The 24820-nt window shown below is 45.9% G+C and overlaps 3 protein-coding genes across 4 annotated transcripts in view; 1 reads left to right on the top strand and 2 right to left on the bottom strand.

Annotated features, from left to right (window-relative positions):
- Positions 1-7868, bottom strand: part of LOC310664635 (uncharacterized protein) — a 48186-nt gene extending 40318 nt beyond the window's left edge. The window contains exon 1 of the mRNA XM_083413954.1: positions 7804-7868. The gene's annotated coding sequence lies outside the window, so the exon portion shown is untranslated. The remainder of the gene's footprint in view (positions 1-7803) is intronic.
- RPUSD1 (RNA pseudouridine synthase domain containing 1) lies at positions 1786-16624 on the bottom strand. Of its 2 annotated transcripts, XM_083414039.1 has the most exons (7): positions 16498-16624; positions 14798-15014; positions 14020-14212; positions 12690-12813; positions 9517-9619; positions 9272-9373; positions 1786-8482 (listed from the first exon to the last, which is right to left on the bottom strand). In XM_083414039.1, exons 3-7 carry the CDS (start codon positions 14199-14201, stop codon positions 8076-8078), a joined length of 918 nt encoding a protein of 305 aa, XP_083270165.1. In that variant the 5' UTR covers positions 14202-14212; positions 14798-15014; positions 16498-16624; the 3' UTR covers positions 1786-8075. The 2 variants fall into 2 exon arrangements, with proteins under 2 accessions (XP_083270165.1, XP_083270164.1); XM_083414038.1 differs by lacking the exon at positions 14798-15014 and having other exon boundaries at positions 16498-16607.
- CHTF18 (chromosome transmission fidelity factor 18) overlaps positions 16532-24820 on the top strand; it is a gene marked incomplete at its 5' end in the record, with an annotated part of 35334 nt that continues 27045 nt past the window's right edge. The window contains 9 exons of the mRNA XM_083413968.1: positions 16532-16725; positions 16888-16997; positions 18743-19009; positions 19524-19671; positions 21233-21431; positions 21586-21675; positions 22266-22318; positions 23615-23771; positions 24416-24628. Of these exons, the coding sequence (XP_083270094.1) occupies positions 16532-16725; positions 16888-16997; positions 18743-19009; positions 19524-19671; positions 21233-21431; positions 21586-21675; positions 22266-22318; positions 23615-23771; positions 24416-24628 (1431 nt within the window). The remainder of the gene's footprint in view (positions 16726-16887; positions 16998-18742; positions 19010-19523; positions 19672-21232; positions 21432-21585; positions 21676-22265; positions 22319-23614; positions 23772-24415; positions 24629-24820) is intronic.

Here is a 24820-nt window from a genome sequence, read left to right as displayed (position 1 = left end):
ATTGGCTCTTCCTTATCTGTTCTGGAGGAGGGCGAGAAGCTTAAAGGGAAGAACAATGACACCCTGTATGCAGGAAGGTAGCACAGCAGGGAGAAAAGGTCCTCTAGCACCTATTTTTCCCTGTCATGGTACTTTTCTGAGTCCAATAAGTTTTTAAAAAAGAGAATTTAACCATGCAACCTCTCACATGTGCTGTGAAAAGCCTATCTGTCATAAAGTATGTCATAAGGTTCTTTGGACTGCATGCGTACAACTCTAGCTTCCTACCACAGTACACGCTAAATTCATTTGGAATGTAATTTAGACATAAGAAGAGTCTGCTGTTTCACCCCAAAGTGGAATCATCTAAACCATGGGTAGACAAACTAAGGCCCAGGGGCCAAATCCGGCCCAATCGCCTTCTAAATCCGGCCCGCGGACGGTCCGGGAATCAGCGTGTTTTTACATGAGTAGAATGTACCCTTTTATTTAAAATGCATCTCTGGGTTATTTGTGGGGCCTGCCTGGTGTTCTTACATGAATAGAATGTGTGCTTTTATTTAAAATGCACCTCTGGGTTATTTGTGGAGCATCGGAATTCGTTCACCCCACCCCCCACAAAATATAGTCTGACCCTCCACAAGGTCTGAGGGACAGTGGACTGGCCCCCTGCTGAAAAAGTTTTCTGACCCCTGATCTAAACCAGCATTCCGGTCTCATAGTAACCAGCCAGGTACCTGTGGGAAGCCAGTAAGCTGGACCTGAGCACAAAGAGTCCTCTCTGCTCTTGTGATTTCCAGGATCTGCTAATTCAGAAGCACTGCTGCTGCTGACTGTGGAGGCAGAACATAGCCATCAAGGCTTGTGGCCACCAATAGCCCTCTCTTCTATGAATTTGCTTAAAGGTAAAGGTAAAGGGACCCCTGACCATTTGGTCCAGTTGTGACCGATTCTGGAGTTGCGGCACTCAGCTCGCTTTACTGGCCGAGGGAGCCGACGTTTGTCCGCAGTTTTTCCGGGTCATGTGGCCAGCATGACTAAGCCACTTCTGGCGAACAAGAGCAGCGCACGGAAACGCCATTTACCTTCCCGCCAGAGCGGTACCTATTTATCTGCTTGCACTTTGACGTGCTTTTGAACTGCTGGGTTGGCAGGAGCAGGGACCGAGCAACGGGAGCTCACCCCGTCGTGGGGATTCGAACCGCCGACCTTCTGATCGGCAAGTCCTAGGCTCTGTGGTTTAACCCACAGTGCCACCCTCGTCCCATGGATTTGCTTAATCCGCTTTTAAAGCATTCTAGGTAGGTGACCATCGCTGCCTGCTGTGGGAAAGCGTTCCATAGTTTAACTATGAACTGTATGGAGAAGTCCTTTCTTTTATCCACCCTTAATCTTCCAGCAAATGCTAATTGAGAATGCTACTTGCCCTTTAACAATGTAAACCAAGAACTTTCCAACACACCATGAAATAATTGCTGCTTGTTTGAAGACAAGAGTGAAAAGGAGCTAAGGGCTGACCTTGGAGAATCTCGTCCAGTGGCTCCCAAATTCCCTGCCCCCATGGACCACTTGAAAACTGCTAAGGACCACTTGGTAGTTTTTCTTCCTGTTGCAGCAATTGTAATGCACTGTACTAGATGCTGCATAATTTTTAAATGGTTTTTTACAGGAATGTGCGGACCACATGAAGGAAGTTCATCCACTGGCCAGAGTTTGGGAACCCCTGATCTAATGACAGCACATCTAGATGTGCCACTAAAAGGCACTGTGCCCCCATTTGTGTAAAATTTATAAGCCACTGACAATGTTCATCCTGTGCGGTTTATTTCAGTTATGTCCACAAATGCAAAACAATAAATAACAAGTAGTGTTTTGAAACCTTACAGAGAGTCATGAGCACACGAAGTTCCACATCACATCACTTTTAAAATACACACACACAAATATATATATATATATATATACAAATAGGTGACTTTACGTCGCTAGCAAACAGACAACAATGCCAACTTAGCCCGGGGTGATAATATATAGCAGAAACAGATGTCATGCCACCATTCAAAGTGTGTACTGGCCATTGTGAACATTTTATCCTAAAATAGATCTCTTTCTCACAATTAACAAAATAACAGGTTAAGGAAAATATATATTCATTTCTAGATCTCCCTGCAACATTGGATAAAAGCACAGCAAAAAATTAGCCCAACTATTTTGGAACATGCTATGGGAAAAGTCAGGCTATTTTGCAGTTTGGTCCATGGGGCATTAAAGATGGAATGGTTTCGCCTTCCAGAGACACAATATTTGCCAACCCTAGAAAAACAGGCTTGCACCAATCAAGCACGCAACTCACACAAAATGGCACCCGTGGTCCAATGTCATCCCAGCTGAGCTTCAGGTGAGATGATGTTAGGCTGCTTTTCCCATGAAGTTTTTATATATATAGGCACAGGCCTGGCCAGGATGCAGGCCTGAGGAATCACACAACTCCTCCCTAAGCTAGCGAGCCCCACTTGGGCTGTGGGTCCTTGCCTTCTTTCCCTCCGAACTGACAGCTGTCAGTTCTGGAATCCTGAAGTCAGGGATGGTACATCCCATTTTGCCACTTGAGGCAAAACAGGAAGTGTCACCCAGCTCTGCCACAACAGCACCATCTCCAGTGGGACACTCCCCACCACTGTCAGTGGCACTGTAGCTGTACCACCATCTGTGTCACCTCTGCCGCTTGTGGAGACACACTGCTGGCATTGGTCCCTGAAAGAGCTTGCAGGATCTCTCCCAAATCTCAAGAGACATTTTGCTCTCCTAGACATCTTGCAAGACTTTGATGAGATCTCGCAAGATCTTGCAGGAAATCACCCATCTGTTTACCTGTAAGCATATAAAATAGCGCATCTTGTTTTGTTCTTTTGTTAAATTACTTGTGGCATTCAACACTTTGGGAGAAGACTTCTCTCCCTTTTCCCTTTAAAAATGAGAATCTATGCTTCACCCTCAGCAGGAAGGTCCATTTCAAATGAAATATGTATTTGTTTTGCTTCTGCTTTTTTGTGTTCTCAGGTGTCAAAGTTAGCCTCCTGGCCCTACTCCTCCAGTATCAATCCTGGTTGGGCTTTCATTGACCATAAGCAATATGGTAGGTAAAAAGGTAAAGGACCCCTGGATGGTTAAGTCCAGTCAAAGGTGACTATGGGGTTGCTGCACTCATCTCGCTTTCAGGCCGAGGGAGCTGGCATTTGTCCACAGACAGTTTTCCGGGTCATGTGGCCAGCATGACTAAACCGATACTGGCACACAGAGGACCATGACAAGTGCCAGAGCACACAGAAACACCGTTTACCTTCCCACCACAGCGGTACCTATTTATCTACTTGCACTGGCATGCTTTCGAACTGCTAGGTTGGCAGGAGCAGGGACCGAGCAACGGGAGCTCACCCCGTAGCTCCCTGGAGAGAAATGGCTCATCTTGCCCATCTTTGGGGTTTTACTTTGGCTTTGGTCTTTCGCTCAAGGAGTGAGTTGTTCTTCTTAGAGGTTCACCTATCCAGTTTGAAGGAAAATATTTGTTTCTTGTGAAAATCTCTGTAAGGGATGCAGGCCAGGCCAGGACGCAGTCTGCCTTGCTCTGCCTAATGATATGGTCAGCCCTGCGAAGTGATAATTGTTGCATATCAGCGTAATCAAGGCCTCTCCCCAATGTGCTTAAATACAACTTGCTACAAAACAGACATTTGAGAAATGAGAACAACTTCCATGGAAATTTCTATAAAGAAACAGGGTGGACACAGCAATAAACGACCCAGAGTTTGTGTGCCCTGAGAATAACTTTGGAAGATTTCTGCCCCATCCTCTGGGAGATCCAGTAATCACTTGCAATTACTGACAAGCCCATCTTTATTGCCACAAGGGCATACTATTGCATCAGAAACATAATGAAGCATGGATGCTTAAGACTGTGATACAGTATAAATATTTAGTGCAGGCAGCTCATGGAAAGTTATTTCTGCATATTTGGAAAATAAATAAAAATTGGTCATCTTGCAAAAAACCCTCGAACTGCTAAAGTTTGTGCCTTTAGATCCCCATCTCAGCAGTTCTGGATTTAATTTACAATGGAAATGTAAATGCTAACTGTTTTTTATCAACCATGTTTTACTAACAATTTAAGCTCATCTTTTTGTAAAAACTCTTTAAATCTTCCTTTTTCTCTTTCCCCACTGCACTCCTTCTTCTAAGAGTGTGTTAAAGGGTCTTCTGCAAAATAAATGGGGGAGATTAATCATTTCCATATAATTATCTCTGTCAAAGGATTGCAGTCAGAGAACCAGGACTATCTTTACAATATGAATGGTGCCCTCTAGTGGTGAGAACTGTTCCATGTCCCTCCCTCCCAAATCCAAACATAAGTTAGTGGGAATTATGAGCAATATTCTATATATGCACAGCATTGCCTAAAAAAACTCCCGTGATCAGTTTAAATTCTACTTGCATAATATAATGTGCACAAATATCAACAGCAGAATCTACACTTGGATGCAGCACCCTTTTTGGGAAAATTTGGAAAGGCTTTAAGAGGTTTCACAAGGAAATGGGATTTTTCACAAGAAAAACAAGGTCTCTATTGTGAGGGCTGGAAGGACACATGCAGGAATAAGGAGACAGGATCTGCATGCAGTGTAGGACTTGCAGTTCCCTGGAATCCCTCGTAAGGCACGTTTTCAACCCTAACTGTGAAGATCAGATGCTCCCTTTGTTTCAAAATAAAGATGGAAGAGGGAAAGGACACTACCCTTTCTGTGCCACAATGAGAAAATGCATGCCTTGTGACTGCATGGGTCTCTAGGCACCATTCAGGATTCAAAGAGCACAAAGCTAGCTTCGCCAGCTAGATCTGACATGCGGAAGGAAGGCAGTGTGCGTGTGTGTCTATGCACAAGAGAGTGTGTCAATTTAAGGCAGGGGTCACCAACTTTTTAAAAAAACCAATTAGCATATAGGGAGTTTTGAGCAAGTGTTGTGGACACTCTCTGGTCACTTCTCTCCCCCTTCTGAACCCAGATCAGCTCCCCTCTCCAAAGACAGAAAGAGAGGATGCGCACAGGATCTGGTAAAAGTCAGGTCCGGTGGAACTGTAAAGCACATAGAGCTGAAGGAGGAAGTGGGAAAGAGCATCACTATTCCAACTTCCTTTTTTCTGCTCAATGTGTTTTCATGGCAAATGGGGCACTGGGGCTCAGAAGCTTCATGGGCACAATAAAATGAACAAGGGCACTGAAACTAGTGATGTAACGTCATCCTAAAACCTGCATAGGAAAATGAGCTCAAAGGTGATTTTTAAAAAGACACACACACATACACACACACACTAACTAACACACAAACACACAAATATGTTGTGGAGCAGTTGTTACAATGCCCTAGAAAAGGATTGTTATCATCACCATCATCAGCTGCTACTGCAGGGCAGATAAAAGCCGAAACCCACATACATACCCTTCCAGACATCCACATAACATGAAAAAAATGCAAGATGGCTGATCTAAAATTGCCAAAAGCTTGCTTTCTATGGCAAGTAAAGTCAAAGGTCAGTCAGGAAAAGAGCTCTGAGGGAGGGAGGGAGGGAGGGAGGGAGAGAGAAAACCTTAACCAGAAAGGGATCTGCAAATTTTCAGGCCTAGGGGCACATTTGGAAATCTAAGGAATAGGTGTGGGCACCACAAAGCACCCAATCTGCAGAAGAAAAACTGTTGGTACTCAGAATTCTCTCTCAAAGCAACAAGGAAAGCATCTAAACAGTGTTCCCCACCCACCCTTAAAAAAGAAAACACAGGTGAAAAAACAGGCACCCTCAAGGAATTAACTTCCCCCAAAGTCCTCATTTTTTAAAAAAATTAAGAGGGTCAAGAATGCTTGACAGGTGTTGGGGAGCGGAGTGTTATCTGAGGGTTCTGAGATACCTATGAGTGCCCTGCTGGGGGACCCCAGCTAGAAAAGGAAAGGAGATTTTCCTGGTTTCTTTTATCCATTTCTTCAGAGTCCAAGAGACAGTTATGTGACAAGCCTCCTCATGCATTGGTTATTATCCAAAATGAAAGACAGATGAAAAGGGAAGTGAATCTCTGTGGCTGAAGGCAGACGGGGGGTGGGGTTTCAGCAGGTCAAGTGGTCCCTTTTTTCTGACACTTTCCCCACAGATTCCCCTGAGGGCAGCAGAGGCTGAGGGCGACGTCCAGCATGCATGGCCCTCAGAGAAGACCTACTGACATCTATCAGCCACTATGACTGGGTTGTGATCATCTCACTGCCAGGTTCCCTAGCAGCCATACACGAAGCAGTAACTTGTTTAGGGGAATTTAAGGGTGAGTGACGGAAACCAGATGCGAAGAGTTAGCATCCCGTTACGGTCGTTTGGTGGCTGGATTTGAACTCAAGCCCGGCCAGCATGTCTGCAAACAGCAGGGATGCCAACAGGTAAGAGGTCAGTGCTTCCTTTAGAAAGGAAATCTGAACTGTCTCCAACACCCGGACTAATAATAGGCTGAGAGTTACTTTGGCTCAGCATAGAATTGCTTCTGCAAAACTAAGACTTAGTGCTATTACCTCTGTAAGTCTGCTAGAAGGAGCTACTACCTATGGAACAGCATTTCTGTGTCTTTTGTGTAAAATGGTTATAGAGGACGCTGTTCACTACGTTACGCAGCATCCTCTAGACCAGGGATGTCCAGGTCTATCCCGGGTGATAGCGGTAGATCGCGGTCGATCACTAGTTCATTTCTGTTTTCTTGAGAAGAGTAGCTGTTTCCTTCAGTCATGCAGGATCGCTAAACTGGAATTCAGAGTTAGCACTGCCCAGCTTTTGTTCGGGTGAGCGTTTTTCGGCGATTCCGCCTTAAAATAATCACCTCTGCGCCCTCCCCCAAATAATCTCAACACCAACCTTGCCCCCTAAGAAAAACTCAACAACTTTGACCTGAACTCCTAAAAAAAGTTCAACTTTGACCTGAACCCCTAAAAAGGGTTAGATCACTGCCGCTTTTTGTGCTGGGAGTAAATCGCAGTCTCTTGGGAGTTGGACATCCCTACTCTAGACAAATATCCTCATGTAAAGTACCTGTCTGAGTTTAGCCACAATGTTATTATTTTTTTCATTAAGTGAGTTTGTGTGCTTTTCGCTGTGGGACAAGGAAAATCGGCCAGCGTGGCAAAGCGGTTAGAGAAGAGTTTCCCAAACTTGGGTCTCCAGGTGTTTCTTGACTACCATCAAACCCCGACCACTGGTCCTGTTAGCTAGGAACGATGGAAGTTGTGGTCCAAAAACAGCTGGAGACCCAAGTTGGGGAACCCCTGGGTTAAAGTGTCAGACTATGACCTGGGAGACCAGGGTTCAAGTGCTCACTCGGCCATAAAGCTCACTGGGTGACACTGGGCCAGTCACTGCCTCTCAGCCAAACCTACCTCACAGGGTTGTTGTGGGGATTAAATGAGATGGGAAAGGACCATGCACATATATGTCACTTTGAGCTCCTTGGAGAAAAAGGTGGGATCTGACGCAATCAATCAATCAAATTCTGTTACCTTGTGTGCCTCTCTATTTGCACTGGCTGCTAGGAAATTCAGAGCCAACTATGTGGCTCGTCTCTGAAAGTCTCTAGTATGGCTTATATAGGAACAAATAAAATGTCTAGTATTACAGATGAGCAATTTTAAGGCTACTAATTTCAATGGGTCTACTCTAAGTATGACTTAACTGGACATCACCCTGAGAGACAGTGCCCCAGTTGCGTTAATCCAATGGCTTAAGAGTGTCAATATCAGGGCACAAACCTGGCCTGCCTGACCACAGTCCGTGATCTTCCACATCCGGCGACTAAAACGAGCCAGCTTGAGGGCACGGGATTAAAAAGCTGATCAAGCACACAGTCAAAATTCCAGTTTGGGAACGCGACCCTCACAGAGGCATTTCCGAGGAATGTTGGGAGTGAACAAGACGACAGGTGCTGGGAGTCAGGCCTGGAAAAGCTTCTGGCAGGAATCAGCGGTAGTGACAAGGTACAAAGATTTGGGGTTTCCCAACCACGAGGGATCCGTGGGCCATCTCACTCCAGGGCCCACTCGGCCAGCCACTGCTCACATTTCCCTCGCTGCTCCTGCTCCAACTCCTCCACCTCAGGGCTCTTGGCTTCCGGCGGGGCCTCAGGGCTTGGGCTCCCAAGCAGATTCCCCTCACGGCCTTCCTCCGCCAGGACGCTCTGGTCCTTCAGTTCTTGGATCAGCTCCTCCAGCTGGTGCGTGGCATGCTGAGGGGCCCAGTTGCTGTCCACTGTGGGGACGAAAGGGTCGGGCGCGATCACCTCAATAAGCTCCTTGCTGGTCGGGATGCGCAAGTAGTAGGCGTGGAGCATCATGCGGTAAGGGGCGCTGTCCTTCTTGAAGCTGTACGTGAAGTCGCCCACCACCGGGTGCCCGATGGCGCTGCAGTGGACGCGGAGCTGGTGGGTTCTTCCTGAGGAGGGGCGGAAAGGACAATGCCTTTTTAAAAAAATTTTAGGACAGAGAGACCCTTTCGGCTATCAGCCCAACCTCCCACAAGGACAGGGTGACACAGGTCGCTTCCATGAGGCATGTAAAATGTTTCATCCAATTCTAGTGGTTTCATCAACAAACCTTTCACACATCCCTATTAGGAAGATGCCTTATACTGAGTCAGACCAATCAGTCCATGCTCAGTATTCCCTGCACGGACTGGCAGCAGCTTCTGAAACTGATACTGTTTTAGACAAGCCTGTGTAACATGAATTCTCTCCTTTTTTTAAACCAATCGGTACTTACTGATGTCTTAACAAAGCTTTTCTGCTGTTTTTATTCTAATAAGTTGTACTCCGCCTTGAATTTTCTTTTCTGAAAGTGCAGAAACATGTATTATACCGAAACACTTTTGGTCTTTAGCTTAAAAATGTATAAATTACTTCCTTTGGTCTTCCAGACTACTGTTTCTGCACCTTATCTATTTTTGTGTATTTTTTATGTATGTCAACAAGCAGCACAAGGAGTAAGTTCACATTCAAGATTTGTTATGCCACATTTGTTATTATATACTTCTTATTTGTATGAAAAAACTTCAATAAAAATCAATTAGATATACAAGTAAATAAACTTCTCTGAGGCACAAAAGAGTGGAGAAGTGGCCTTGCTGAACTGGCCTGACTTGACAGCCTGGAAACAGAAGCACACATTGCATTGTGGGAAAGGCCATTCCAGTGCCAGTGCAATGAAGGAGCTGGAGTCCTTTTACCTGTGAGGGGCTGCAGAAGCACTTTCGTCGCTGGATCACCACTGTAAAGGCCATGTTCAAGCACTGTTATCTCCGACTGGCAAGGTTTGGGGTTTTCACAACCTGTTAGAAATGTTGGAATTAACGTGTTAAAAACAAACTCAATTTTCAAAACATCTGCAAAGCTCAAAGTTTTCTGACGATGCAATGCCTCAGTGCTACAATGAAAATGACAAGGGGGCATGAAAGGGTGGTGGCAGCCCTACCCTCCGTCCCTTCAATGCACATCATGTGTGTCAAGCCTTCTGTCGTGTTCTTCCCGATGGCGTAGTGGATCGTCATCCTCGCCTCTTGGATGTGGCCCCTCACCTGCCAAGCAGAGGATGCATTTTGTCACAACACCCTGAGTCTTAACATGAAAAAAACACCAGCCTCAGTTTCCCAACTGTAAAATGGGAACGGGTCGATATCACTTGCAAAGCCATATACCTGCAGAACTGCTGTACAGGGACATCTTAACTTCCCTTACTTTAAATCAGGGTTGGGGAACCTAGGGCCCTCCAGGTGTCGCTGGACTACAAAGCGTGTCATCATCCCTCGCCACGGGCTATGCTGGCTGCTGGGGCTGCTGGGAGTTGGAGTCCAAGAACATCTGGAGGGCCACAAGTTCCCCCTACCCTCATCCTCGCTTCAGACACTTACTTGAAGTAAGTTCCTCTAAACCAGTTTTCCTCAACCTGGTGCCTCCCAGATGTTTTGGAGTACAACTCCCAGCAGCCCTCTAGTCCAGGGACATCCAACTCCCAAGAGACTGCGATCTCTACTCCCGGGGGGGGGAGGGACTGGCAGTGATCTGCCCTTTTGCAAATTCTGTAATGCAGTTCTCCAGGCCAAAAAAAAAAAAAGGCTATCAGGGAATCGTGTGCACAAAAATGTGTACATTAAAACAAACTTGCTTGCAAAGATGTGTTTTACTTGGAGATTTAAAAAATCACACTGTGTTGATTGATGCATGTAAGGTTTTCAGGATGACTTGTTTAAAATGAAGTTTGCAAACTGATGCAGAAATGGGGCAAACGGAACATGAGACTGCGAAAGTGAGAAACGCAGAGAAGCCAAAACTGACAGACTTGCCCAGCTCTTCAGTCCCAAAACCAAGAGGGCACCAGACTCTTGGTTTTGGAGGAGATGTAACACTGCCGGGGGAAGGCACATCTTTTTCCTTTGAAGATCCATGATCTCAGCAAATAAGCTTTTTTTCATTCCAGACTGCGCGGATCAGCATGGTTACCCCGTGACCAGGCTGCGTTAAGCTCTTCCCATCCACAGAAGCTGAGAGACACATAATCCGCTTGGCCTGGGAGGATTTCATCTGCGGCAGATTAGCTCTGCTTCCTGAACGGATTCGGCATCCGCAGAGTCTTTGTGCCACCCTTTTTGTCTCTCACCATCCAGGAAGGCCGTTTAACAAAAAGCCACGGCAAGCTTTGGTGACATCCACATCATACACTTAAAACCACATTTAAACACACATCGAAGGCACCTAGCTTCCCCCCCCCCCGACCCAAAGAATCTTGTGAACTGTAATTTGCTGAGGGTGCTCAGAATTGTGGCTCTGTGAGGGGTAAACTACAGCTCCCAGGATTCTTTGAGGGGAAGCCATGTGCTTTAAATGTACAGCATGCGTACAGGCCTGTCCTAATTTCAGGTGTGCAGAATTCCGCTCGGAATCCCAGGTGTGAGTCACAGGTTATCTGATGTGGGGGAGTCAGAAGGGGAGGTCAAATATGTCACAGGGGCAGGTGGAAGGGTAGGAAAAACACACATAATGTGCTTCCACTGTGGCTTTTTCATCCTGTGGCTACACCATGCATCCACGTCAGATGTTTAACATAGCCAGAGGCCGGCATGGCATAACGGTGAGAGCCGATGGTGACAGTACGTGTAATGACAGTATGAGAGCTAGTGTGGTGTAGTGGTTAAGAGTGGTGGACTCGTAATCTGGGGAACCGGGTTCGCTTCCCCGCTCCTCCACATGCAGCTGCTGGGTGACCTTGGGCCAGTCACACTTCTTTGAAGTCTCTCAGCCCCACTCACCTCACAGAGTGTTTGTTGTGGGGGAGGAAGGGAAAGGAGAATGTTAGCTGCTTTGAGACTCCTTCGGGTAGTGATAAAGCGGGATATCAAATCCAAACTCTTCTTCTTCTAATGCAGTGAACTCACTTCCTGGCCTAAGACATCTCAATCTCACTGCACTCTTTTATGCAATATGGAGATGATAATTCCTTCCTACCTTACAGGGTAGTTGTTAAAGGTCACAAAAAAAACAACATTATACATTGTATAAATGCTGTTAATAATAATGTATTATATTGTCGTTATTCCAGCTAACGAAAATCCCAGGAAGTTTCTTGGGACAGGGAGAGGCAAGGAATAGAAAGCTTTAGATCAGCAGTGGGGAACAGGATCCTAGGATAGGAACAGGAAAAAGCATCACGGACTGTAACCTCTGAATGATGTTGAGTACTCAACCCAGAAATACAAAATTACCTAGGTGACGAACAGCCTCAAAACTGGCATGTATATATATATATATATATATATATATACACACACACACACACACACACTCTGAGTCCTCTTTGTCCTTTTTGACATGCAAGGAGTCTCTCTTCCTAGCTGTGACCAGTTGCAAAACCAACCTCATTTCCTGCCAATCTGCTACTCACTTCTACTTAATGCCTTTTTTAATCTTTCCCTTTTAAAGAAGTAATGTTTAAGTCACAGGCGGCCGGTCGCTAGACACCCATCCTACAGATGGCCGGTTCGCCTTGCCTCGCGTGTCAGTGGGACACCCAAAAGGGATCAAGATAAAAATATGAACGCCAGCTGACGTCTGAGGCCCTACTGGCTGCTTTCCGGGTCTGTTTCAACAGTGCTGGCCAGAAACACATGCTGTTTTCGTGGCTGGGGAAAAAATATAAATGTTAAAAGTGCTCATTGAAAATCTTTTTCACCTGTAGAAAAGTGTGGATTGGGCACATGAACATGACCTTGTGTTTTGTGGGAAGATGGGTGAATCGTAGCAGATCCTGTAGATCATCTTTTAGTGTAGCAGCACCCATACTTTGGAACAGCAGATTCCCTGTCTCCACTATCCTAGAGCCCCAACCAGGAAGAAAGGGGAGTTTTTTAGCTGCTAAGAAGTCTTCTCATGCTTTGTGCTGACCAAAGCCAATCAGAGTAAAAGAAGGCAAATCAGCCATTAAGGGTTGACTCCTAGGGTACCTCTGGAGAAGGTGCTTCTGAATTTGCTTCTGAACCCTGCACTTCTGAATTTGCAGAGCAGCAATATCGACAGGGGGCAGCATCCAGAATGGGACACAACCTTCCATCTGATTCATAGCTAGAAGGGAATTTGACAAACATGGTGGCTCACCAGCGCAAGGTAGGCCTTGGTCACCATCCGTTCCTTGAAGCATTTGTAGGCACTTCCAGCAGCTGCCTTGTTGAGCGCCACGCAAAGGGCCCCGCTGGTGGAGAAATCCAGCTGGTGGCAAAACCTGGAAGATCACAAAATTTTATCTATTATTAACAGACTGAAAGGTTCAGTCTGCCATCTTGATTCAAAATGGCTTCCAACAGTATCCAAGTACAAATGAAAAGATTATCCTTGACCTCATTGATTTGGTTACAATGTCTTAAGAGGCATATAAATCACAGTGAACAAACAAACAACTTTTCAAAGTATGTAGCAGAAGTAAAACAATTCCAAACAAAGGTTCTGTGAACTTTGGAAAATCTGGCCTTGACCTCAAATCATTAAAAAAACAAAACACCTTCCTCATTTACACTAAAATGCACTTTGCACTTGTCATCTTGGGTTTTCCACAAAATTTAGAACTGAAATTAGGCTTGCATAGAATGATTTGAATCTGGGAGTCGCCAGTTTGCATTGCTCTGGAGAGCAATCTAATGTAACATGTTTATTTTAATTGCACTTAATAGGCAAAGCAAAAAACACTGAAAACTGACAGGCTTGCCTTGTATAGTTTTTGCTATCAGCATCCAACTATTGCCCTGGAAAATTTCCAACCACATTACTGTTGCCATCACACTAGCCATATACAGTGGTGCCCCGCAAGACGAATGCCTCGCAAGACGGAAAACCCGCAAGACGAAAGGGTTTTCCGTTTGCAGAGGTGCTTCGCAGGACGAATTTCCCTATGGGCTTGCTTCGCAAGACGAAAAATGACGAAAAAAATTGAATTTTTTTTTTGCTCCCAAACCCCTTATTTTGAATCGCTAAGCTGCTAAAAGCATTTTAGCAGCAAAACCGCTAATTCCCCACCCCTTAAAAAGCCGTTTTTAGCCCTTAAATCACCAATAGCGCTAATAGCGCTACTCCGTCAATGGGCTTGCTTCGCAAGACGAAAAAACCGCAAGACGAAAAGACCCGCGGAACAGATTCTTTTCGTCTTGCGAGGCACCACTGTAATACCCATTTTACAGAGGAGGTCTGTGCCTGGGTGCTAAGAGGTTGTTGCCTGTAGTTTATAGGTCTATACATTTATGGGTTTCAGCAATTGCAAGGGTCCATACATTTTTGTACTATAATGCAGGAGTCAGTGCTTGTAAAGTTTCCCATTTCTGTGCTATATAACCTGGCAACCGCTAATAACCAAGTTCATAAATTGTTTGAATAAAACTGTTTCATACTATTATCCCACACATTAAGTAAACAGAGAGCCTTCTTACAAACTACTCACCGGAAGCCATAGTATGTGTCTGGGTCCGCAAGCTCAGGGAACCGATATTTCAACTGGCTCTGCAGGGTGAGCTTTTCATACCACATTTTGCTGTCAATGCGGACATCCCAGTGTTTGTTAACCACAATGAAGTCCGCACTTTGGTACAGAATGGACAAGTTATCGATGCTGACAGGCTCCATAGCGATGGACCCTTAGAGAGGGAAAGAGAGGTGCAGTTCTGAGTTTCTGATCCAAAAAGTGTTCTTCCCTTCTGACCTAGATTTGGGGAAGTTGTTCAGAGTTATTCTGTCGAGGCGGCAAATCACTCTGTGCATGCTCATCAACACTGGTTAATGCATTAATGGACACTTGCTGAAATCTGGGTTGAGAACTAAAGCCCAGGTTTGGATGAAGCCCTAAAGACAAATTTCAGGTGCGCTTAAGGAATTGCAATAAATCAATCTGTCAATTGCATCAAATGCTGAGGAAAAGTCTAAAGGCTAGGGCAGAGATGACTGCTTTTTGGCTGGATATGCCAGATGACTGCTTGCCTAGACTCTGCCTGGAGGAACAATGGAAGAAAGGTGGTTGGGCCAAGTTAGTACAAGACCTGCCAGCCTCAAAAAAACATGACAACGGATTTTATATTCCCTGGAGTGGAAAGACTGCTCAGGGATTGGGTTTATGAACAGGCTAACAGGCAAGATTTATCTCTAATCCGTATCTCAAAATTCTCCCATTGGTACTATTTGCTGAAATCTCACCACACCAGAGCTCAATATTTGCAGTCACTTACCTTTGCCTCCCTGAAAACTGCATTTACAGCTCTCCGTTTTCAAACAATGCCTACGTCAGTCTTAGATGGGAGATAGAGAAATGTTCCAAGGCATTTAAGACTTTGTATTTGTGGGGTAGGTGAGGCAGATCTCATTATATACTCCATTGTCAACGCTATCAAAACCTCAGAAAGAGTTTTTTGGAACAGATGCTGGCACCGCTACAGGGACAGAACCCTGAAGTGAAAATATGTTAGCTATTATTTGACTGTGATCCTCTTGTCACATATAAAACAGCCTTATTTGCAAAAGCCGCTAAAAACATTCATGCTAACTATATAAAAAACGAATGCTGTAGACTGTGCAGGCGATTCATTAATTTGACTTATTGTAAATGGATGTATATCTCTAGATTTCTTTTAACAGGTTTTAATTGACTTGCTGGGTTTGTAATTGAATTTGTAATGACTTTTAGTCAAACACAGTAAATGATTGATTGATTGATTGAATGAAGAAATGAATGAATCTTTTAGTATGGCATCACCCATACTTTGGAACTCACTATGTATTGACATCACTGGACTCTTTTTGGCGCCTGCTTAAAGTATTTTGTTTAGGTAAGCCCAGACATGTAGAACATTGGCATGTTTTAATCTGGTTCTCAGCTTCTCGTTGATTTTAAAAATAATAAGGTTTTAAATAGTTATCAAGTGCTTTCACTGATGATTTCATTATTTTATTCTTTTTGGAAACCACTTTGAGGTTTGTTTGTTTTACAATCAAGAAGTATATGAATTTTAATGAATAAATATTTGCTGCTTTTGCATCTTGTTATGCTGCTTTCTGGAATGACTGCTGGGGAGGGTACCATTGCATTCTCCTGCAGAAGTAAAATCGTGATCCCTTACTAAAAAAAGGTAACTATCCAACAATAAGCAGCTGTTTTCATATAGCTTAAAACACACACCTAGAGCAAGAGAGGCCTCAGAGCTATCCACACTGAGCACCTGTGCAACAGACTGCAGGCACACAGCTCACCTGGTTGGATTTTTTCTTGCTGTTGTGAAATGTATTCTATTTTTAAAATTTATTTCAAATTGTGCATGTGGAAATTATTATTTTTTAAAATAGATGTGGTGATGTACAAAGCTTTCAGGCTTCCGACTGGGGCATCCACTTAGCTACTACAACTGGATGCTGGGCTAGATGTGCCAGTGGCCTGATCCGGCAAGCTCGTGTTCTTAAATGGCTGCCCTATTTGACTCTTGACCAAAATCGCAGACAGGAGAGCCTGGAAAGAGAGGGAGGGAGGACCGAGCCCCCAGATCTTGCTTTGTTCCCCATTATGCTCGGTTTACATTTATTTTAACAGACTTGCCCTAAACCCGCTTTGAGACAGGTGAGGCTGGTTGGCTGTCAAGCAAGAGAAGCCCCTCAAAGAAGCGCTTCTTTTGAGGTAGAGGCTGCTCACCCCTTCCCCACCGCCATCGTCACGACATCGGCGGCTACCAAATCCTTTGGATAAAGGGACAGAAAACAACATGCAACCTTCCCACCCCAAAGACGCCCACGCTGCACTGGAAGGCTTGCAAAAATTGCTGCGCCTCCAGCGCCCTTCGTATGCATCCCGTGCATGCAGACATGCAGACGCGCGTGCACGCATCCCCGCCGGCCCCACTCCGCAAGGAGTGCACCGAGCCGGGCGGATCGATCGACCGACCTGCAACTTTGCGCAAAGCGCTAGCAGAGGGCTGATGCGCCATGCAAAGGCGCGCGCGGCGGCGCTACATTGCAGCCAGCAGGCCCGGGCAGTGCAGCAGCCGCGGAGCAGCGCGTGGAGGAGACCCGCCAGCCAATCAGCGCCTTCCGCCGCATGGAACGTTCACCCGGAACTGAAACAGCGCGCGCGCTGGTTTGCAAAAAGGAAAAGTCAGCTGGGCTGTTGCAGGTACTGTTTGCAGTTGCAAAGCGGGTTTGCTTTTTTCTCTTTTCTTGCAGGGGGTTGCTTTTTTGTTGCATACTATCAAGCAACAAAGCGAGAGAGTTTGTGGAACTGAGCTTTTTAAAGAAATATATTCCTTTTCCCTTTTTTTTTGTCCGCCTCGGAAAGGAGGGAGGAGAGCTTGCATATGGAAGAAGATGAGCACGAGCTGTATGGCATTGAAGATGAATTTGAGGAGCAGTTTGCGGACGAGCTGGAGGCGCTGGCAGAGCTGCAAGGTGGGGGCTGATGGGCTTCTCTTGACGGTCAGAGAATTCTGGGCTTGAGAAGGAGAGGCCGAAATGGGGGGGGGGTCGCTTTTTTGCAGCAACAGCAGCAAGACCTCCTGTTGCATTTACCGAACATAAGCATAACCAAGAGTAAAAATAATCCCAAATACTCACCAGTAGTATGTATTAAAGAACTCCACCAGTATACTTCGGGGACCCTGAGGAGGCTCCAGTCTAAAATTCAGCAGAGGGGGAAAGGCAGACCCGTCCCCAGTGACCAAGTCTATACTGTGCATGTCCACTTAGAAATAAATCACATTTGGTTCAGTGGGGCTTGCTTCCAGGTAAATATATTTAGGATTTTATCCTCATTACATCCACTCTGTTCTTGAACCTCATCATTACATCAGCGAAATAGTTTATAGAGCTGCATAAATAAATAAACAGCAAAGCTCCAAGCACTGTTCATAATAAAATTGTGGCTAAAACGCAGCTAGAATCCAGGAAACGTTTTTTAAAAACTCATAAAATCAGTGAAAACTTATTTAAACAGATAGATAAAACAATGTGCAGGTGCAGCCCTACTAAAAGGCAGACTACTTGTAAAATTGGAACAGATACTTCTGACATTTCTAAAAATGCAAGTTCTGCAGATCAAAGCAGTCAAAGTGGTGCATTCAATCTCAAGTATGGGCAACTCAACCTATAATGGACTTTATATGCAAATAGTAAAACACTGAACTTGGCCCAGTAGCAAATTGTCTGCCAGTGCAGATCTTGGAGCACCAATCTTCTTTGACAATCACACGTAGCAGAGAAAGATTGTCTTCCATGAACATGGTCTTAACAATGAGTCCGTAAGGGACAGTGGAGGCCAATTCTGGATCCACATGTGCTTCCACAGTGGGGACATAGGTTTCCGGGCAGGAGTTGATCACAGTGAAGATTTGCCAAACGTGCCTTCCTCTCAGCACGTTTCTCCCTTTCGTCCTGAGTTCGAGAGTCTTCAAGGTCCATGACACCTTTGATAAAGGCCATTCTCCAATTGGAACACTTGCAGGCCAGTGTTTCCCTGTTGTTGGTGTTTGTACTACATTTTTTGGGATTTGCCTTGAGAGAGTCTTTAAACCTCTATTGTTGACCAACATTACGCTTTCCATGTTTAAGTTTGGAATAGAGTACAGTGGACCCTCTGGATACGAACTTAATTCATTCCGGGGGTCCATCAGCAACCTGAAAAGTCTGTATCTGGAGGCGCCGCTTCTGCACACACATGTGGCACGATAGAGTGCTTCTGTGCATGCGCGCGACGCAAAACCCAGAAGTATATACTTCCAGGGTTTCCACATTCGCAACCCAAAGTTTATGTATCCGGAGGGATACTTAAGTAGAGGTACAACTGTAGTTTCCTTGGAAGACAATAATCATGCATCCAAACAACATGACCAGTCCAACGAAGTTGATGTTGAAGAATCATTGTGTTACCAATACTTGAACTACTGTGGTCAAGCTATAACGGTTACATCTATTGCTACCAGGTTTGGTACAGTTAATAGTAAATTTTATAGCAGCCCTTTTTTAGCAGAGTTCATCTCTAAGTTACCTCACAGAGCTGGTATGGGACCCCGCTGTAAGCCCTAATGGATCATTAGATAATCTGACCTATTTCTCTTTTTTAAAAAAGAGAAGTTCTGCAGCACTACCAGGTATGGCCAAAGTCATGCTCTCTGTGGTTTTTAACTCCTTTCTTTCAGAAGAAGCACATCCAGCACCCTCCCATAAAGTGTCCGAGTTCCGAAGCAGAAAGCGTACGTTTGAAGAGGCCCTCGCTGCCGGGGATTTGGTTAAGGGCTCCAGTCCTGTAGCTAGCCAGCCATGCATGGGAAAGGCTTCTCAAGGCCAGGTCCTCTCTGAGGAGCCCGTCAACCATCTTGGTCTGAAGTCTGGAAAGCGAGAATGCCTTGCAGCAGAGCCAGAAATCTCTCCAAGTCAGCTTCTCCAGGAGACTTCTGCTACTCATAGTAGGTTTTGCTGTGTGCTATGAGTTTTTCATACAAGTAGTGCTAATGTGCTTGATACCAGCTTGGCAGGAGGTCATCTTATTTATATCCTGCTTTTCCTCTGCAGGACTCAAAGCAGCATAGTGTTTTGTTAGTCCTCCACTGTATCCTCACAAGCCTGTGAGGTAGGCCAAGCTGAGGGACAATTACTGGCCCAAGACCATTCCATGGTTGAGTGGGGGATTTGAGCCTGTGTCTACCCAATCCTAGTCCAACACTAACCACTATACACACTGTCCCTATAATGTGTGGGGGCGATAGGGTCTTTTCTAGGGCCATCTGTCAGAGACTCTTTAGCTGTGGTTCCTGCATTGCAGCGGGTTGGATTAGATGGCCATAGGGGTCCCTTCGTACTCTACCATTCTATGAGATCTTCTGGCATGTCAGTTTTCTTCCGGCTGCAGCATGCTATCCCTCTGAAGACCAAAAGCCCACATTGTTGTAATAGCTGTTCACCTCATTTTGGGTCTGAGAGCTCCAAAGCCAAAGCGCCAACGGAGATTTGAAGTCGTGAAGAAGCTGGATTTTGGGACAGAGGAAGAGCGAGCCACCAAAGAGCCACTTCAGAATGGAGCGTCTCTCCCTTGTCCTCCAGGTGCCAGTTCTGAACTGCAGGATGAAAGGTGAGCGTTCTGGTGGGAAGGGGGAGAGCGATGTTGACTCAGTATGTTGCCCTTATTGCACAGTTTTCAAAATCTCAGTTAGCCCTGCTGAAGTAATTGAGGAGCCTTCTCTGACCACCTGGTGCCATCCAGATATTTTTGTCTAAAATTCCCGCCAGCGCAGCCAGTGGCCGGACATTATGGAAGTCGTAATTTGACAGGTCTGGAGGGCACCAGGTTTTTGTTAAATAGTAGGGTTGTTCTTGTTTTTGTTGTTTTTTGTTTAGCTTTTATCAAGTGCCTAAAACTAGGCACTGTATGAAATATGCAGCATGGCATGGGGTTGGTGGCTTAGCTGGCTCCTTGGTGATTTGCGGACTGTAACGTTGGTTCTTCCTATGATCATAGTTACCATCAGGTTATGACACCAGGATCTCAGGATAATGTAACAACAATACGATACGATAATCTTTATTGTCATTGTCCCATACAGAACAACGAAATTGAAAAAATCTACACCAGACGTTCAAAAACCAACAAGCCTGGTTAACCCCCTAAAAACTCTGATACCCCATAATTAAATACAATATACTCCCATAGAGACTACCTTACACTGCATTTAAAACCAAAATCGTATTTGGATAGAAACTGTTTCTCAGGCAGCTAGTCCTAGTCTTTATAACCCTGTACCTTCTTCCAGAAGGCAGAAGCTGAAAGAGATCATTTCCGGGGTGTGCACTATCCTGCACTATCTCTGCAGCTTTCTTATAACAACATTGGCCAAACTGATTTGGATAGTCCCAGCAACATACAGGCTCCCCAGCTTGTCATCCTCCAGATGGGGCCCTAAGGGGTGGGGGGTTAGGGTCTCAGTTCAAAGAGAATAAAGCCTTTTACCAAAACACCTAAGAGAGCAGGGTTCAAGGTGCATCATAATCTCAACCAGTCCAATGTGTAAAGCACAGAGAATCAGTCTAGGTCCTAAACATTATGGAGAAACATAGTCAGGAAACAACCTAAGGCCAATATCATAGGGAGTTCAGCAAGGAGGAGAGACCAGTATTGTTTCCAGCAACAGAAAGGTTAAAGATGGAGGCCTTATATATGCCGGCCTCCTAGACCACACCCTAACCTCAGCTGCCAGCAGTGAAGGAGTGTCAGGGATTGTTTATGCATGAGTAGACCTACTCTGAATCCATAGACATGCTATATTGTCACTGACCTGGACCCAAAGCTTTTGATGCCAGCACTTCTTGAGAAATGGGTTGCTGCTCCACCTTCTCCTCTGACAGTCAGGGGTCTTCATCAGGTATCAACCCAGAGGGATCTTCAATGGGATCCTGCACATTGGATTCAGAGGCACTGCCTTCTCCTCAAGGTCTTGTAGGACTTTGAGAATCTCAACTCTGAGGACTTCATGTCTGGTGCCAGGTCAGCATTAGGCATAATGCAACCCTGGAACATAGTCAAGTTTCAAACAAGTCTAGTGCTTGTTCCCCAAAATCTGTTCCGACGTCATGTTTTGAAGGACGGTGTTGACCCCTCTGATGATTCTTCTCCTTGTGTTTCCTGGACCTCAAAGGACTCACCTCGAAGCACTTGGGATCCCAGATGGCACGGGGGTGAGCGGCATGTTCCCACTGCATGTTACACCACCAGAAGAAAAATACAGCAGGAAGGTCCTCAAGCGACCGCCCATCCTGGGGGACTATATCAACGTGACCTCCACTGACGGCACCCGAGTCTTCATGGCTGTGAAGGATGATGGGATGGGAATGCAGGTACCAGCAGGACCAAGAAGCAGAGCTCTTCTACAGCTCACTACATCCACCCTCTTCCTTTCACTGCTGCAGCTCAGGGGGAGGTGGGCAGCCTTCTATCCTCCTAACAAGGCTGGCACTTAATTTGCATGGAAATCTGTTCTGCTTTCTGCAGCTCTCCAGCTCAGTTGGGTGGAACAGAGAGAGGCCGCTTCAGCTACTGGGCGTCCCATTCTCCTACGTAAAGGAACAAGTTACTGAAGAGGTATTGTCCTTTTGTGGTTTCAGATGCTTAGTTTGTTCTGATCCTGATAACTGTTGTTACCCAGTCCAGATGCAACAATAAACTATGGTTAATTAAACCTTCAGTCGTGGTGCAACAAAAAGGGGAAGGGAAGTGCACGAGACCTGTGTTCATGTCAGTTTAATATGCTGAGATGTGTACCCAAACTGGGGCTTTTGACCTCTCCTGGTAGACACATGCATCAGCCAAACCCCTTTTGAGCAAACCACAGTGGAGTGGAGTATGAGACAACACTGTGCTCCTGATAGCCCACTCAAAATGGGATGTAGAACAGCAATGAAGAACCTGTGGCTTTCCCTATGTCGTTGGTCTCCAGCTCCCAGAATGGCCCAGGATGATGGAAGTTGTAGTCCCACCACATCCAGAGGGCCACAAGTTCCACCTTCCCGACGTATAGAATAGCTTCGTCCAGTTCAGATTTTGCTTTTAAATGAAGACGCACCTTAAAAGTGAAGGATGAAATGCCTGTCATGCAACACAACCACACACTCATCGTCCTCCACTACGTGAGTGTTTTTGCTTTTAGTTTTACATTCTCCTTTTTATTCCAGCGCCGGAGACAGATCCGTGAGTCTTCACAGAAGCTGACAGAGGTTCTGAACAGGTGGGCTTGGTGGTTCTTCCTCCTAAAGGCTTTTCCGGGGTAATAGGAAGCTGAATTATCCCGAGTCAAGCCATTGCTTGAAATGGGTCAGTATTACCTATGACAAAGGTGGGAAGCATTTTTATTTATTTCTTCACTTCAAGGACCACATTAGCTGGTAGGCAACATTCTGGGGGCTGCTGTCCAGTGATGGGTGAGACCAGAGGCAAAGTGGGTGGAGCACTGATGGCGAGACCTTTGTACAGTAGCCTAGATTGGAGCTGCGCAGAAGTCTTTGAGGTTTCTGTACGCCCTCTCACATCTTGGGTCCTCCATCCAGGCTGGCAGGAGCTCAAGGACATATCACAGCCAGGCCAGAGCACTTGAAGAGCGGATGGAGGATAGGACTTGCAAATGAGTGTCGTCCAGGGAGAGTCCAAGGGCCGAATAAAGCCCTGGAGGGCCATATTCCCCCGGCTTGTCTATTCTGACTGGCAGTGGCTTTCACACACAACCTGGGACCTTCTACCACTCAACTAGAGCCCTTTCTCTCTTTCTCCTGGATTGGCAAGTTCAGCCTTGGACAGCTATAAATACACAGGCAGAGACATATAAGTTTGCTTGGATTCAGAACAGATAAAAGAAAGTTTTTCCTCATTCAGCACAACTATGGAGCTCGCTCGCACAGAAAGCAGTGGTGGCCACCAACTTGGATGGCTTTAAAAGAAAATTGGACAAATTCTTGGAGGATAAGGCTTTTGAGGGCTACTGGCCATGATGGTTAGGCCAGAGGAAGGCAAACTAAGGCCTGGGAGCCGGATGCAGCCCACTCGCCTTCTCAATCCGGCCCACAGACGGTCCGGGAATCAGCGTGTTTTTACATGAGTAGAATGTGTGCTTTTATTTAAAATGCATCTCTGGGTTATTTGTGGGGCATAGGAATTCTTCTCTCCCCCCCCCACACACACAAATATAGTCTGGCCCACCACATGGTCTGAGGGACGGTGGACCGGCCCACGGCTGAAAAAGGTTGCTGAGCCCTGGGTTAGGCTCTGCCTCCACAGTCTAAGGCAGCAATGCTTCTGTGGTTGCTGGCAACCACACGAGAGGAGAGGGCTCTTGTGCTCAGATCTTGTTTGCGTGTTTCCTATTGGGGCATCTGGTTGGGCACTGATGCTGGACTAGATGCTATATGAGGCATTGGCCTGATGCAGCAGGATGTTCTAATAGATGAGCAGGAAGCTTTTGAGCTCTGCCAATAGGTAGTCTCCCCACCCAGCAGTATAGTGCTTTCAAAGTAAGTCTTCCTTCTTGCAGGTGTCTTGGGGATGAGGAGACTCAGATCGAAGCCTCAGCCCCCAGTGAGGAAGAAGGGAAGTCTGGCGCAGCGGAGGAGGACGGGGAGGAGGCTCAGGGGTCCCTATGGGTTGATCGGTTCGCTCCCAGGCATTACGTGGAATTGCTCAGTGATGATGTAAGAGTTTCTCATCAACCGTTGCTCTTAGGGGGCACCATTTCTCCATGCAGCTTGCAGCTGTCTTGCAGAAGCGCAGTAGTTGCAACTGAGTATAAAATTCCTCTAGAGAACCCGGATGTCCTTTCTAAGTTTCTAGTCCCTGTGGTGGTAAAGAAAAGCTTGAGGGAGGGAAAGTGGAAGCTAAGAAGGTTTAATTGGAGACTGTTTTCCTTCATCGTTCAGTAGTGCTCCTGTAACACAGTTTTACCACCAAACACATTCTGAATAGTATACGATTGGAAGTTCGCATGTTTTCTCAGAAGCAGTGCCTGGCCCCAATACAAAATGGGTAAAGCAGTTTGTTTCTAATGAAAGAACGTGCGGGTCTCCATCTATTTTAAGCCTTCTCAACCCCCTTTTTGGCATTTTACCTGTGTATTGCTACTTACTCATTGCAATTTGCCGGGAGGCTTTGCCCTGTGTTAGGCAACTCACAAATGAAAACAATGATAATTAACATAAGCAGTTGGGTCACCACCAAAAAGGCCCTCTTTATCATAAAGGGTACTCTGAGGAGGGCCTCTGAAGCTGACTGGAAATTTCTGTGTGTTTTGCCTCATTTGAGGAAGGTTGACCTGACCCTCTTCTCTCTCCCCCCTCAGTACACAAACCGCTGCCTTTTGAAGTGGCTCAAGCTGTGGGACACGGTTGTGTTTGGGAAGGAGAAGCCCACCAAGAAGCCCAAGACAAGCACCGAGGCTCACCAGACATCCAGACACCCCAAAGAGCAGCAGAGCAAATGGAAGAGCAAAGCCCAGTTGACAGAGGAGGCCCTGGAGGCCGAGTTGGACCATCACAACCGACCAAAATACAAAGTGAGGGAGGCTGGCTGAGGTGGCGAAGGACGTTGGGGCCGGGGGGTTGTCCACATGGATCCTGTAGGCAGCTAGGCAACTTCTAGGGCACTTGCAAAAGGTCTCAGCAAATATCCCCTCAAAAATCCACAAGAGGCTGTTTGCTTGGCCTAATCATTTCCAGTTTACGCTGCCTTGGCCTCTCACAGTAAA

This window comes from Podarcis tiliguerta (assembly GCF_965153285.1).
Source record: "Podarcis tiliguerta genome assembly, chromosome: 14".
NCBI lineage: Eukaryota > Metazoa > Chordata > Lepidosauria > Squamata > Lacertidae > Podarcis > Podarcis tiliguerta.
This window is presented reverse-complemented; position numbering and strand designations above follow the sequence as displayed.

What these genes read in the sequence shown, in the direction of transcription:
- RPUSD1 (XM_083414038.1), bottom strand. Translation starts at nt 16,540, where the DNA reads ATGGCGCATCAGCCCTCTGCTAGCGCTTTGCGCAAAGTTGCAG. An exon ending in GACACATACTATGGCTTCCG is followed by an intron (nt 12,814 to 14,019) that starts GTGAGTAGTTTG and finishes GTGATCTTCCAG; the next exon opens with GTTTTGCCACCAGCTGGATT. An exon ending in GTGCATTGAAGGGACGGAGG is followed by an intron (nt 9,374 to 9,516) that starts GTAGGGCTGCCA and finishes CATTTCTAACAG; the next exon opens with GTTGTGAAAACCCCAAACCT.